At 41.5% G+C, this 16,600-nt stretch overlaps 1 protein-coding gene across 1 annotated transcript in view; it reads left to right on the forward strand.

Annotated features, from left to right (window-relative positions):
• The window catches only part of RGL1 (ral guanine nucleotide dissociation stimulator like 1), a 77,683-nt gene that overhangs the window by 20,000 nt on the left and 41,083 nt on the right, over positions 1-16,600 (forward strand). The window contains exons 3-4 of the mRNA XM_063345310.1: positions 5,325-5,533; positions 16,382-16,459. Of these exons, the coding sequence (XP_063201380.1) occupies positions 5,325-5,533; positions 16,382-16,459 (287 nt within the window). The remainder of the gene's footprint in view (positions 1-5,324; positions 5,534-16,381; positions 16,460-16,600) is intronic.

Here is a 16,600-nt window from a genome sequence, read left to right on the forward strand (position 1 = left end):
ATTCAATTTCTTAATGCACTTGCTTAAACTCCTTTAGATGCATGCAGTGAGAGGTGATGTGTAAATTAGGCTGCTTTGTTTTTGCTTTGATTCATTTAGAGCTAGTCCCTCATAGTTCACTGATACCCAAATGAGCCTAAATCAGCATAACTTCAGAAGGTGTGAGAAGCACAGCTCAGCACCTTGCTATGCATGATGTTTCTTATTTTCCCCAGAGTGGTTTTAAGTAGCTGCAAGGTGCCTGAGTGAAAGGGTTCTAACTGAGCAACAGCATTCGTGTAAGAGGATTTTGTTTCTTCTTCTTCTTCTTTTTTTGCCTCTTAATCCGAACCACAGCTTTTGTTCCTGTTTGCCAGCTCTTCAGCCAGATACCAGCCGGGCTGTGAGCTCTAAGGATACGAGCAAATGAGAATGCCTTTTGTATAGTGATCATGGAATTAACTGGTCCTGGAAACTCTGGGTTGCTGCCAAGAAAGTTTGTTTATGTGGTAAGAAAGGAAAGGAAAAGGGTGGAGCTTTGGAAATCCAGGAATACCCCTAGCTGTCGGATCATAGGAAAGAGCTAGTAAAGTTATTTTGGCCTCTGAGTTTGGTACCGTCAACACCTGATTTTCAGCAGCATCCAAAATGAGGAAACAGGAGTTAGCGAAGTGGAGGGAGCTCTGCGGAGAGATCCATATTGATTTTATTTCCACGTGCACTGTACGATGAAAGCAGCCGCTCTCGCAAAGGCAGGCATCTGCGCTGTCTGCAGAAGATCTGCCCACCCAAATCCTGCATTTCAGGCCATGCTTTCCTAGAGTGGAAATTCCGCTTCGAATTCAGAGTCTTATCTCATGCAAGCTGTTTTCCAGACTGACAGTTGTGCGGGGTGGAGGGCAAGGACAGAGAGGAGAGTGGGATGGAAGGCTCTTAAATGCTGCCGGCATGGCAGAACTGAGGGCACAGCCCTAATGAGACTCAAAATACTTGTGACTTTGATAAGCTTAGTCCGGTCACTGCTCTGTCTGATGCACTGTTAGGTGGTATTGTTAGTGCAAAAGTACCACTTTTCACAGGGTTTGGTGGTGTGGTTTGGTTTTGGTTTTTTTGTTTGTTTTTTTTTTTTTCAATGGTCATGCGGTACGGACAGGGGGAGTCAGCACAATGCCTGCGAGTTTGAGTCAGTTCAGCATGATTGTCAGCTGCTGTGCATTTTATCTCCCAATATACCTACAGGACAATCTTGTTTTCTCCCTTTTAAAGGGAGCAGGCTCAAGTAGAAAGTTCATTAAGATCTTTGTTGGAAGGAAACACTGTGTCAAATAAGTTGTTAATATTTTTGCAGTTCTTTACAAAAATACTTGACTAAAGTGAGTAGAGGCTTACATAGCATCTTGAGGACACGTTGTTAAGTTCTGTGTGGTTTTTGCCATGGAATCCGGTTGTTCTTCAAACAACTTTTGTTTCATCTGTCTTGCTGCTTGCCTTAAGTGATGTGTGATTGCATGTTAAACGAAGGACACCTTCGACTTTTCTCCTCTCAGTCTGCTGTTATGGATGCTTGTATTTTTGGGGCCTTTGAATCTTAATCATTCCACGATTTATTATTTTTTTTTTTCCCCTTCCCTTATCCATCTCTGCCAAGGATGAGTGTAGATACTAAAGGCTTATGCTGGAGAGCCTATGTGTAAGGAAGGAGTATCAAAAAAAAAAAAGGGGCAAACAGCACCATATTCCTACTTTCAGAAGATTAAAGCTGATTCACATTTATACAAACAGTGAAATGAAACAGTCATTCTTGATTAGAGTACCTTATTTTTAGTGAACTTAAAAGCTACTGCACTTCAGGCAGTTTTATTCCAGCATAGGGTGTCTGTCCAGTAAGTGAATAAAAATAGCTAGAGTGGAAAACTCCCCATCTGGAAAAGCGGTAAGTTTCAAGGAAAGTCAAAAGCATTTAAAAATATGTCAAAATTAGTAAAAATGGAGTTTAAGAGACACTAGTTAGTTAGGTGCTCTTGAAAATAATTTTGGAGAATTTCTGAATAAAAGAAGTCTTTAGTAAAGTGATAACGTTTTAACGACTAAGCCCAAAGAATATTCGATATCTCATTTACTCACAGTTCATCCCAGTTGTTTTCTTTCGGTATTTTTTTTTCCAGTCTGCCTAGTGAAAAACAGCTACAGTGATTTCATTCCACGATTCTCACTTTCAGAATCTCAACAGATTATATTCGCATTGGGAAAAAAAAAGTGCAGACCAGTGGGTTTTTTTGGGTAAAAGTGATTGTTTCCAGTGATGTTTCTGAAATAATGACTACACTTCAGAATTTGAACTATTTTTTTACCTTGAGCCTCTATTCCCTCTTGCTAAGATGTATCATTAATTTAGGAGAAGGTGGATTTTATAACTGTAATCCCATTGAAGGTTAACAGGTAGCATTTGTACCTCTGGCCCATGAGGCTGTGGGATCCACATCTGTATTTTGGCGGTCAAACTTTGGGGCATATGCAGCTTTTACTTTATTTTCCTGTCATCGGTAGACAAAATAGCAAGAGATCAGCGTATCCTGGCCAGTTCTTGCAGAGAAGGACCAAGGGGAAGTGGGGATTGAGGTATCGAAGGTTGCATGTGATGTCTTCGCCAGATTGATACAGGAGTCTTGGCTCTCACACACCTGGTAAGCAGCTGTGCTGGTCACAAGCTGCTTGTAACTTAGGACCTCTTTCTCGAGCCCTGTGTTGGTGGCTGTTGCAGAGAGAAGACGTCTGTGGGATATTATGCTGATACTCATATCTTTTCCTCATCCTGCAATTGTGTGTGTGGCTATCTTGCACTTTCACAACGCCTGGGTGAGTCAGTGAGATTGTGTGTGGATTCGGGAGCCAGCTGGTATGGGGCAAGGTCAGGACCTCCATTGTAACCAGCTTGGAATCGAATTATAGCTCCTTCAGTCTGGGGCATCTGCAGCTGGTTTTGGAGTCGGTTTGTGTTTGAAGGAACGTTTTGGCTCGAATGTGTGTTAGCGTGCATGGAGCTCTCCTGTTTCAGCAGGAACTGCATACGTGGGTACTGTTTTGGGCTGTATAGCTGTAAGATGATCGCCTTAAAAGAGAGTGGGCCCCTCTGAAGGTACAGCATTGCAGAGGATTAGTAAAGATGTTAGAATTAAAGCAGATGAGTACCCACACAACCTCACAAAATAAGGACTTGAATAGAGCTCAGTTCAGTCGTTCTACATTTGCTGTCTGTCTTTTAGGAAGCTATATGCTCATCAGTTACACTTGAAGATTATCAAGGCTATAATCTGTTGCCTGAAAAAATCAAAGTGAGACTGTTTAAAAAACATTAAAAAAAAGTTAGACTATAAAATGGCATGTCTGTCTGTTTACTTTTAGTCTTGTAGAGGACCTCATTGAAGCCGTGAGCGTCTAACATTTTGTTCGACATGTTGTTGAAGGAGAAAAGCTGGAGAGCCTTTTCTATTGTTTTGATGCAGCGCAGAAGTTCTGCTGGCTTTAACTGGTACCACATAAGAGTCATCACCGTGTGCCACTGTCAAAACTTGCAAGGAGCTTTAGGAACATCTTTTAATAGTGGTAGATAGAGTATTCCTCTGAGCAGACAGCACAAAAGCAAACACGAAAACTCTCTTGCCTTTGGGTAGCCTGCTTGTGTCGGTGAAGAGCCGGGCTCTCACTTGCCTGCAGAGCCAGGCGCTCCCGTCAGTGTGCTTGCCCAGCCCGCAGTGCCGCTGCCTGAACCTCCGCTCTTCAGCTCCTCTGCCAGCTCCTTTTCCTTTTCAACTTACAGGCAGAATTGCTAGAATAATACAAATACAAACAAGCCCTAAAAGTCTCTTAAAATGATTTCCAGCAGTTTAATGTTTTGCTGACAAACTCCATTTTACATCTTCAGAATTTGGGGTTGTTTTTTGTTTTGCTCTTTTTTTGTGTTTGTTTGGGTTGGGTTTTTTTTAACATTCTCCCAACATGATGTCCTGGGGAAGTTGCAGTGTTGCAATTAATGGAAAATTTTGTGCATGTATCAATCTTGGAAGCAGATTCTGTCCTTGTTTGGTCCACAGTCACGTCAGTGAATGAGAGGTTTTTACACACATGGAGTAGAATTTGGCTGTAAATCAACACATCGTGAGTGCAACAATCTGCTGGATAGAAAGTTAATAAATACACTAGTGCAGAATTTCTTCCCTGTTTGAAAGCAGTTGTATTGCGTAACTAGTTATTTTCAAAGTATGTTTTAATTGTAAGATGAATAGTCATCAAGAAAATTTAATATTTCTTTTTTCCAAGCAAGTTTTGTGTAGGGAAAATTTGAATGGAGGAGATATATGCTGTTGCCATCGCTACGCCCTTTCAGTGTTTCTGTAAAGGTGGTGTCATATATAATTCTATATATACTCTGTCTATACCTTTAAGTCAGGTATATGGCAGATTATACACCCTTAAAACAGCCATAAGATCCATGGAACAAAATTTTGCAAGTTACTCAGGAGTAGTTTCCTTCATTGCCTGTGGGGTTGCATTGGGATAACAGTGGGGTTTGTACTGTCCATCACACATATTTAACAAATAAGTATTTAAACTGGTCACAAAAATAATTTTCTGAACTGTCCTCTAAATAGTGGCAGAATTTAAGGGAATGTTTCTGTTATTACAGACTTAAAGCAGGCTGTAAGCATTAAAACCAAATGCTGCTTAAAAACACGCACAACCCCAACACCAAACCCTACTTTTGTTCACAAATATCGTGCCAAATGGAAACTGTAAGAGAAAATGACACTGGCATGTTTGCACGATGACTTTGATGCCCTCCTTGCAAAAGTATCACGAAATGTTTTGCGTTCAAATGTGTTGGTGACCTTAGGTTCTGTGTGACGACTCCAAGTCGGTATTTTCATCAAGGGAGTTGTAAGTGCTGATGCTAAAGTTGTGGTCAGTTTTCATGTTTATTCAGAAGTTAAGTGGGACACTGAATTACCACTCTTGTTCCCTCTGGTAATATGCTTTGTGGGATAATGGATTTTCTTTCAGATAATAATATACGATGGGATTGTAAGATAACTTGATAGCAGTCAGTTTATAAAATATTTTGTGGAGCATGTCGGAGAAATATCTTCAAGTTAAACTTACTAAAAACCTCTGTTATTTGATACAGCGTTTGGTGTTTGGAGAGCCAAAATTGACAACACCATTTGGTAAATTAAGGTGGACTATTCCTGTGAAAAGGTGGAATTTAATCTGTGTGTCAGTGTGAAAGCTGTGTCAGGGATCTGGCTTCTGTCTGATTTTTGTGCTTTGGTTTTGTTTCAACTTTGTAGGCTGAGGGGGACCAGTTACCTCCAGAACATACAGTCAGCCAGTATGAAACATGCAAGATCAGGACTATTAAAGCTGGAACTTTGGAGAAACTTGTGGAGAACCTTCTGACAGCTTTTGGGGATAACGATTTTACCTACATCAGTATCTTCCTCTCAACATACAGGGCCTTTTCTTCTACTAAGGAAGTACTGGAACTTCTCCTTGACAGGTAAGAACCAGTATATAATGGAAAATGAGCCAACGTTTACATGGTAGGGAGATGTTGTCAGGAATTTCTTCCATTACTTTTAGCGTACATGGACTTAATAACCTGATAGGCAGATGTCAAGAATACTGCAAAATTCAGAATCTCAGCATAAACATAAAACGTGTAAATGTATGCTGCCCACATCCCAACTCTCACTAATATAAACTCTCAATAATATGAATTTAATATAGCTTTTCCCCCCAAAAAAACCCAGAATGCATGGGCTGCAAAGTCATGACTAGAATACTAGTATATATTTTACTGGATACTGGTATTTTCAGACCTAACTCTCCTCCTTGGGGCTGCTGATTTGAAACAGGGATTGTACAAACGTGAGAAAGAATTCACTATCCCCTTCTAGTACTTCACATGAACATGCAGCTGTACGTCTTTGCAGACAGCAGAAGAACCCCTAAATGTTATGAATAGCTTTTATGGTAAGACTGTAAAACCACATCTGCTATATCTTTATAAATGCTTAGAACATGCAACATTAGTTTTCTCACCCTAAATTCTGAGACATGACTGGGTCAGAGGTGATCTTATTTTGGGAGTATCGTATTTATTGCATTTTTCAAAATCAAGTGATAGAATCATAGAACGGTTAGAGTTGGAAGGGACCGTTAAAGCCCATCCAGTGCCACCCCCTGCCCTGGGCAGGGACACCTCCCACCAGCCCAGGTTGCTCAAAGCCTCATCCAGCCTGGCCTTGGACACCTCTGGGGATGTACAGAGTTGTTCTGGCATATAGAAATTAGAACAGAGGAGCAGCATAAGAACTCTTAGGTTTTAATTTTGGTTCTCCCACTAAGTAGATATGGAACAAGGTGTGATGCATTACCTGTGCTTCTCTTTTGTATCTGAAAAGGAGTATAATACCGCTTGCTTTGTCAGAATGTTTTGTGGCTCAGTGACTAGTGATGTTGAAATGCCTGGCTGCCAGGCCTGCCGGCGTTGTAATAGCTGTGGTTGCTCAAGTGCAGCAACTTCACAGCCGGGTAAGAAGTCAGACGAGGGAAGGGCAGCCATCCTGGGGCGCAGACTGTGCAGTTAGATTTACTGCTGTGAGCTTTGCGTCTCAGTCCATGCCAATTCTGACGTGGAATGTGAGGAGCAATAAAAACTGACAGTGCATATATACAAGAATATAAAAATGTTGAGGAATTCCTTCTTTTGAACGGGTAATTATATACCCTCAGTTTTCTAGTCTATGTTTTGGACATACGTGTCTTTGAAGAATAAAATATGAAAGGACAGCAAGTTTGTGTGAATTCTAGTAACTTTAAAGAGGAGCTGGCTTGACAAGTAACAGTGTGTGATGAGAATCTCTTCCTTCCTAAGCATGTGAATTGCCAGAGCGCCACAAACGTATAGGAGAAAGCAATAGTTGTAGGCATATACGTTGTCACTTTCAGCCAATAATGCTTCATGTAAGATTTATTTTACTTACTTTTTATAAAGATACATTTTTAACAGAAAAAATTGGGATACATAAAATAGCCTTTGCAAGGATGCTTTGCCCAAAGTAGTTATTTCAAATATCATTGCGCTAACGGTGCAAGTTTTGTTGCTCTGTGTTAGTGGGTTGCCAGACTGCTCTTTTGGGGTTCTTATGTATTAATTGATTTGTATCTGGGGAAATTTTCTTTCTGTAATTAATGAGAACTTGTGAGTAGCTCAAATAATGTGAATGAGTCAAAGGTGGCTGTATGCCTGATGATACACAGCTCCCTTTTTGACTAAAGGCTCTTAAGACAACTTATTTTGTTGTAAATTACATACATATACATCTGTTAAGATGCCCAGAAAGCATCTTTATGTGTGTTCCCCACCCAGTTCAACACAGTTTTGATTTTTAGCTGTTTCCATTCTTATTTCTCTGTTACCGAGGTACTTTGGTAATGCAAATAAATGTCCCACCTGAGACTGTGACCTCATTTTACAAATCACTGTACAAACATGCCTAGAATTGTTTGCAACAGTCTCCACCCTGAAGACCCTCTACTGTCAAGAGAGGTAACAAAGGAAAACAGTGAGAGGAACAGACTGTGGTGCAGACAGTTAGGAGGAGTATACAGAGGCAAAGAGACAGTGAGGGTTTAACTTAGGGTGATGGTTTGGGACTTCAACCTGGATTTTCATGCAGCAAAATTTTTACGTGTCCATATCTAATTGGTTTTTGCTGTCCTCAGGAGGCAGAAGACTTATGCAAAGAGCAATTTGTATATTGTACTTATTTACTTTATATATTTATAAAAGATCCCGTGTATCTGACAAGCAAGTTTAAAACCTACTGTGAAATCTGATAAGATGGGTGATCACCAAAGCGATGTTTTTGAAGAAAAGCGCTTGGCACTGGGAGGCTGCCTTGTGTCCTGGGTGGTGGGCTGGCTTTGGGTGGTGCAAAGCCCCTGGGCAGGACTAGGAAAGGGGATTGTAGCTGTTGGGCTGTTTTGTCCTCCCGCGTGCTTCTGCACAGAGGACTTTGTATAAACTTTGTGTGGGTGATTATTTCACGTGCAAGTGTCTGGATCTTTTCCTCTCGGTCACCTTACCAAGCTGGATTCAATGGGTGCTGCAGTGGGCCCTGCCCGAGAAGCCGAAGCCGAGCTGTGGGTGCTGCTGGAGGTCTAGATGAGCTGAGGCATGGAAAGGCATGTCCAGCTGCGGGGTCCCTGCTCATGGTTCTCCCCCTTTGCCACTTCATAGGGGACATAGCTCTCCAGAATTGCAAATTCACCCCTTCAGTGACTAGGGAAATAATTAAATCTCTCTGCAACTGAGGATTGAAGCATTTTAAACTTGGGGCTGGAGCCAAAGGGGTAATCAATTGAAACAGCAGTCTGCCTTACAGCCAGTCATCCTTGGTCTGGTTTTGATTGTTTTGTGGTGTTTCATCACTAGCCATTAAAATGTTCAAACTCCGTTAGGCTGCACTCTTACAAGGATGATGAAAAAGTCTTTTGGGAATCTTCCTTTTGCACTGGAGTTTGTAGAGTCCTCTAGATAAAGGGTTCTGATTTCTTCCTATATTTTCCCCTAGTGAAAAGAATCATAGCAACCTAGAAATAGAAACGTACAAAACTAGTGAAACATAGAAGTTATAAAATCAGATACTCGAGGATAGGGAATTTGAGAGGGGGAAGAACTCAATATCTTTATGAAGATCATCATCGTGGGCTTTAGTTTCTACTTCTATATTGTTTTCTTTAATGTAGGTGTTAATGATAAGATTTTTAAAAGCAGCCTGAAAGAAGTAATTACTCTTTTTCTGAGAATCATTGGTCAGGAGACACCTAAACTCTTTGGCTCCTGTGGAAATGCCAGCTCCATGCAGTAAGGTTTCTATCAATTGTATAGCTGGTGCCACTTAGCTCAGTTAACTCTGCAATTAAGTTCTAAATATTTTCATATCTGGGAATTACAGTTGTAATATTACAATTGGATTGCAACACAAAAGAAGTGGCAAGTCTGACTTAGGAGTCTTTCTTACATTTTCTCAGGAGCGTATCAGAGGAGAGAAAACCAGCCTTGACTGGAAAAGGAATTGAGCTTGAAATGTGTGCACAGCCAGTTTGTAATGGGTTTCATTTGAGCATTCAAGCAGGAATGAAGAGGAAAATAGGTGTCCTCTTCTAAAGACGATGTGCTTCTTGTTCACTGCGTCGTTGGATGCTGATTGAGGGGAAGGATCCTGGGCCAGATTTGTGCACTGCTGTGGCCCTGTGGTCTCGAAGAGAATGAATTCCTGTCTTGTTGGTTTTCGGTACTGTGCTGGCTTGGTAGAAGCTCTGCTTTAAGGAGGGGCATCCTCTTGTGGTTGGCTTTGAAGGTAGGAAAGGGGAATAAAGGAAGTTCAGATATTGCAGTTTTGCTTCAAACAAATAGCCTAAATTATATTTATAGCAAGCGCTCAGGTAAGTTTGGGTCAGGTTGTTGAGAGCAGTAGCAAGTCAGGAGCATGCATGACACTGAGAAAGTTGGCCGTGCCCTCCTCCCACACCGCTTTATAAGGTGAGCATGTCAGAAGAGGGCAAGAACGCACAGGGAAAACTCTCCATAGAACAGAACTTGCTTTTGTGAGCCTAGTTCTGATCTCACTGACTTGTGTACCTCTCAGAGCAAGTTATAACATCTCCTTCAGAGGAAGGGCACGTAGGCTGCCTGACCTTGTTAACATTATCCCCAGCCTTTATAATAAATGATAGAACCCACAGGAAATCCTAGGAGGTCACCGCTTCCTTCCCCTCTCACAAATCTGAGGAGTGTAGTGTTCAAGAATCCATGGATGTTTCTCTTGGCTTTTCGAGTATCACGGATAATCTAGAATTTTATGGCTTGGGACAAAATATAGATGAAATTTAAGCTATAAAAGTTAGAATGATTTACATGCAGCTGTGGCATATGGACTTGTGAAGAAAAGCAGATGTTATAAGGAAAAATAAAAGAGAAATGGATAGTAATTGAATTTAACCAGCTTAGTTTTCATCTCTACATTGGTGTAGAATAAGTAGCAAAGCGTCTGCATTTTTGCACCTTTCTTGTTAGTGATACTTGTTCATAACAGTACTGAGACTAAAGTGGGTGTCAGTGCATAATCTGGGTTTTATAAGTACTTGTGTTGTTTTCCAGTGAAGTAAAGAAGTAATGAAAAGGGCACTCTCTTAAAAAAGCAAGTAAGATTTTGGCGTCAGTTGTGAATATTATTTTCACATGAAGAGCTTGAGCCCCGTTCCTTATTCTTGGTGATAAAGCAGGATTGTGGAGTAAGGGAACAATCGTGAATGGTGATGCTGAGCTCTTCTTCTTTGGTCCAAAGGAGAACAGTGATGCGGCCAAATAAAAAAAAAAGTCCCTTCCATCTTTTGACAGGTGAGCAGCTCCTTGACACAGAGTAGGAGGGAACAGCATCTGCATCTCCCCGTTATAGGACACGTTTTGTGTAGGAAAGCACATATTGACAAGCTTCCTCCAAAATTTATGTCTATGGAAGCCAGGTTGCCCTCAAGTCTAGTGCATTCATTTTGTGTTGGAGTTGCTGTGGGTACACCGTCGCTGAGAGTGCTGCAGAGTTATCTGGCGTATGCGTTCGAAACGCACACATTCAGATTAGACGAAGAGAGTGCTGGGAGTACTGGAAAAGTGTCCCTGGAAATCTGGATGTATCATACCCTAAGTGTGTGAGATATCTTTTGGTCATTTGATGAGGTCTGCAGAATATCCTATCCAAGCAGTGCAAGCATTAACTGGATTTGATTTGGGACATGAAACATTTATTCTGTTCAAAAAAGGTGAGATGCTCCTCCCTGAGTGACAGAGGCAAGTAAAAAAGCAGATGCCGTACTTAAGAGAAGCGGAAGTGTTAGGGCAGAAAAAAATGAACTTTTAAAAGGTTTGAATAATTTGTGCTTTTGTTAAATCAGTTTGTGTTGGGTGAGGTTTTATGAAGTCTTCGGGGTGAAGCTTTTTCCTCTGGCTTGGGCCTTTCTTTATTAAAATCAGCTGTGATCTGCCCCGTGAGTGTGTGAGGTTCTGCAGCCACCAGTAGCTGCTGGGCGGCCTCTCCGGGCTGCACACTCTAATCTTCATTTCCCGCAAGGCTGTGGGGGAGTTGGTAGCTTTCTCTCTGCTGGTGCAGTAGGATGGACTAGAGGGACAGGCGCGTTGCTTACGCTGCCTTCACTCCTTTCCATGTGAGTCGGGAGAGTGGGAGGGAAGCCCTCCCAAAGCCAAGCACATGTGGCCTGGGTTCTGGCACAGCAGGAACTGCCCAGTTGCTCGCTGCTAGTCCTTGCGGGATTTTTGCCTCCCACAGCCCGCGCTGGTATTGTCATTGCAGGAAGGCACAAACCAACAGGGCCAGGAGGAACACTTCTAAAGGCAGTTTCTGCCCTACGATAGGGAGAAGTCACACTAAGTATCGAACAAGGCATATGGAATAGTATAAATTGTTAATGTGCAATTCAGAACATTCTAAGACCGATGTGGTTCCCTGTGTTTCAGTCAGAAGACACTTATTGGACTTTTAGTGCAATGCTACTTACTGTAATGGACTTTAAATCGGGCCCTTTGATAACTTCTGTCTTAAGTAAAAAATCAGAGATGTGCTATTTGATCTCTAACTCTTAACACTGAGATCCTGAATAATTATTCCTTTTTATTATTATTTTTTTTTTTCCTCCAGGACTTCAAATTAAGCTTTTGCTTTTTATTAAATTTGAGATTGGATCCCTATTCATTCTTTTGGCTGGATTCAGCCTATAAAGGTTTTCTTTCACATAGAGTAGAAGTCAAACTAAACAAAATCTTGGGCATAAACTTGTATGTTGAAAAGTGAGGGGGATGACTTGTATTTCCAAAGCTATTTAAGAGTAATTGGACATCCGCATCCCTTTAGTATTCATGGAAGTTTGGCATCTAAATGCAGCAGACAGCTTTGAAAACCTGCCAAGGCTTTAACACTATACATTCTGATATTTTCTCTTTGTTTGGTAGAAGTGGGTAGGGAGAATTAAAAGAAAAAAATCTTGTTGGCATTTTGATGTGAAAACCCTCGATGGAAGTTCTTGGGGAGAGGAAAAGGAAACCATCTCCTCCTGCCCCTGGATGTGGGGATACAGCATGATCCTTCAGTGTCCCCGCTGCCGCTGGGTGTGCTGTGGAATTAAACGCTCACAAGAGTGGTGGAAGCCAAAGATGTTCATCTGTCCAGATGAGAGCAGAACCAAGTTCCTCTCTTACGTATTTTATTTTGTCCTGGTGATCGTGTTCCTTGCAACAGCGCTTAAAAGCGGGGCCACGCTGTGCTTGGCACAGTCGCGTAAGAAGTGGCAGCCGGACCCTGTCTCAGGGGGTTTGCAGAGGAGGGAACGGATGCTTTTTGATGGGAGAGCCAGCGCTGGATAATGACAGCAAATAGCAAGCTAGTTTTACATTTTCAGTTCATTTCTTCTGCTGGAGGATCAATAGAGGGTAAATGAAGAGGGAAATAAAGGCAGAGAGGGGATATTGAGAGAACGAGTACTTTGTAGCAGACCACACTTTTAGGACAGTAGCTTTATATAGCGTTTGGCTCGCTGTTGTTACTGTAGCATCTATTCTTTCCTCTGTGGTTTTCCTGTATACCAGATGTTTTGTCTGCTCAACTGAAGAAGCATCTTCATGGCTGTGATTCTATGGGTGTATAGTTCAAAACACCTTGCAATTCTTACTGAGTATCTGTGCTTTCAGTCACTTGTTTTGATGCTTATAAGCCTTATTTAGGGCTTTGCTTGGGGCTTTTGCAGAGAACTACCTTTCCTTATTATTTCCAAATCATTCAAAGAGTATTTTTCTCCCTCCTCTTCCCTTTCCTTCTTAACAGAGATGCAGGAGTGCATTTTCTACTCTATTTTTCAGTGTTTAAATATTCAGTATTTAAATATTCAGTACTACCCATTACATTCTGGTCTCATTTGCTTAGTCAGTCCCTTTGAGGGGAGTCTATAACTTTCCAAACGCCAAGCAAGGCTGAAAAGTTCTGTGGGCTACAGGATCCTTTTGTTTCTCCTGTCTCTTTTTGTATGCAAAGCATTCATACAAGGCTGGGGAGTGAATGGCTCTTTGTCCAGGAGCTGGTGAGAACAGAGCAGTGCAAGTCTGCAGAAAGGCTGTTCTTTACATCAGATGTATCATTAACTCCTCCTAACCCATATTTAATGACCTGTTGTTCATGCAGAGCCCTTGCATTGAGAGACAGACAGAGGTTTACATCTGGCAATATAACGAAGCATTACGTACTTCCCCAGTTTTGTGCTCTTTATTACTGTGTTATGGATTTATATTATAAAAATAATTACTTTTATAATATAAAAATTATAAAAAATATTATAAAAATAATCTCTCTAGTGGGATTTAAATGCCTAATGCTCTGCAAATACATATTTTATATTTCATACAATACTAGGACAATGACACTGTGAGTCTTCTCAATAAATTTTGCTTTAAGAATTAATAGAAACTTAATTGTTATTCAAAAACTGAAGCTTTCTCTGCGTATTTCTCCCAGCAGGGGGAAAATGTCTTTTGTCTATTGGCTGAGATAAATTTTAGTCATCTTGCCTAGCAGATGGCAGTGGAGAGCGAAATTCTCTCCCTTTAGCAACAGGACAGGAGCAGCCATCATAGCATGTGATGAACGTTTTATCAGCAGCATGTCTTGATTCCGTCCTGGGTAATCTCCGCCAAGAAGGCGTCAGCATAGCTCTCTAAATAGCCCCCCTTGTGCTCTTTTTGTATCTTCTTGGTAAGATGTTACCCAGCGTTCTAATATTTGTAAATGCAGGACAATCTACGGGTCTGCAAGAGCAAATGTTGAAACCAATGGAGTTAAATCTAATAGAAAGAGGTTAAACTTTACACTTCAGCCTAGCAAAGTGTTGGAAGTATTGTTCTTAAGGCTCCTCTGATGTATTCCATCCTTGCAGTAAAGCAATTGGAAGTATCTCAAATAGTTAATTGCATTCACTTCGAATTGCAAACACTAGTAATGAGCATTTAGGGTATGACTGAGAGCCGAAAGAGGCCAGGTAGGATTAAGTGGTGAATTTTGGGTATAGCCAAGAGTCCGGAAGAAAATATCAATTCAATTTTACAGCTTCAGTAGTACTGATCCCAATTTAAAAAAACAAAACAAAAACAAAACCAAAAAAACCCCAACAAACCAGGCAGGGTGTGAAATTGCCTGGAGAATATAGGAGAAAGCACAGAGGCTGTCGATGCACCAAGAAATTTCAGAACAAGATTGACAGCCATTCTTTTACGGAGCAGTGGTTCATTTGTGAATGCTCCTGCTGTGATTCACTGTGACCACCGAGGGACTGAGGTGTTATTCAGCATGTTTAGAAGTGGATTCTTATCCCATTGTCAGTTTAGCAAAGCGTATTTCCTTAGATGTGTGGACTAGCTCTGTGAAATTTCAATGGCAAAATGAGTTATCCTGTATGTACATCTTAAGGACCCTTTCTGTTTTAAGAAGTCCTTATAACTTCCTATCATACTTCTGCTGTGTTATAGGACCAGCAGGGCTGTTTCAGGATAACCGAGAAGAGCTTGGGCCCTTTAAAACATAAGCTTGCAAGTTTTTACCAATGTGTTATGCCTTTTTTTTCTGAACAGATAAATCGCTGAGATTTCTGAAGTCTTCACTGCTGATGTGGGAACTTGGGCTGAATGAGAGTCAGTGTGTTGGTCAGACTAAGCTACTGGGGTCAAGCAGCCGTGATTTTGTTCCCAGCTTTGTCACGGATATGCGCTAACAACTGGAGCAAACCATTCTTTGTTATGTCTACCTGCGATGTAGTCAGAGGTGCAAGATCTGGTTTTAAATGAGCTGTTTCAGATAAGGCAAGTGGTCTTAGGGCAGCAGTCTCAAGGCTGAGTAAGCCCAAGCTGACCTCCTTACGACTGGGACTACACTGCTGCTATCAGAGGGATTGCTTTTCTCCTCTGCTAGTTTGGGTTTCCTTTGCAGTGCACTGAAATGTATGCAAAGCCTTGCTCCCTGCCTCAATTTCCCCATCCACAGTGGAATTGTCCAATGTCATGTCCTTGTCATAAGATTGTTGAAACTTACATTCTTTTTTTAAAGTGGTGTGGAATTCTGAGATTGTGAGCCATGGTAGGGCAGAATATATTGATATTCTGATACGAGGGTGGTGGATCATGGTGCTAAAACATATTATTTACAATCTAGCAGATCTGCTGGTGAGGGTGAGGTGAGCTTGAATTCAGTTACACTACGTGACTTTCTATATGGATTTGGGATTCTTGCATAGGCAGCCTTAGACTGATGCTTTAGAGGAGCATAAAACTACCACCTCTTTTTTTTTATCCTTTGAAATCTTTTGGATGAATTTGCTTCTGTTCTGACATGAACCTTCTAGACACAAACCGACAGCCCACTATATATTCTCTCTATATGATGTTAGTAGGATGTTGTAGCACAAACACTTAAAGATGCACTTGTTCTCCTCACTATTCAGATTAATTGCAGGTGCCTGACACAATTAGAACAGAATGTGTAATGTGCCTTATTCTGGACTGTGAGTAATTGTCCGCCTTTATTAAAGCTGCCCGTAAGGAACCAGGACATTCTTTATGGAGCTGTGTATCTGAAACAATAGGCACCCATTGAAAATGAAGGCCGTAATCCTGCCTTCAAGGCACATGTGCTGCCTGTGTAGGTAAGGGATTTCGCTCTGCGCTCTTGGAGTTGTGCCCATGGTTTCCTTTTTCCCAGTGGCATTTTCACAGCGCCATGGGCCCTTCCCACTCGTGACAACTGTGTGAGGAGTTTTGGCACAAGTGGGCACTTGCACCTAGAAAACCTTTGTGTGAAATCACCTTTGGGGTTAGAAGGAATGACAAATACTAGAGAAACAGAAGCGGTATTGGAGACAGTGGTTGTGTTACAGCCTCATTGCATGCTGGAACGTCGCTCTGGGAAAGGATGGTGTGAAAATGGGCAGAAAGGGAGCTGTGAGCAAAGAAAATGTTTTGGTTAATTCCTCCTGTGTGCAGGCTGCTTTGTACAAATTAACGAATTAGGTTGGAAGATACTGGCTGTCTCTTTAGAATGATATTTTTTTTTCCCTTCTAAACTAACTAATCTTCAAGCTCCTGAATTTTGCCCAACTGTTTGATTCCATACTTGTAGTTTGAACTAGAAACACTCTTCAGTTGTTTATGATAATTATATAAGCCTTATGCTATTTGGGATTTTGCTTTTATTCAGTAGAGGTTCCCCTAAACACCCATGTCACTTTTCAGGTATGGAAGCCTGGAGACCTCAAGCTGTGAAGAGGACGGAAGCCAGGATTCCTCCGAATCCAAAACAGTACTCAAGAGGTAAGTGCGGTTTTGCACTGCACGGGGAGCCCCCGTCAGGGCCGGGTACTGGGGAGGATGTGGGCAGCAGAGCTGCTGTTTCCTTTGAAAACGCACAACGCTGTGTGCTCGCTTAAACAGCCTTGCGTAAAGGCCAAACAT

The sequence above is a fragment of the Chroicocephalus ridibundus genome, chromosome 8, assembly GCF_963924245.1.
Source record: "Chroicocephalus ridibundus chromosome 8, bChrRid1.1, whole genome shotgun sequence".
NCBI lineage: Eukaryota > Metazoa > Chordata > Aves > Charadriiformes > Laridae > Chroicocephalus > Chroicocephalus ridibundus.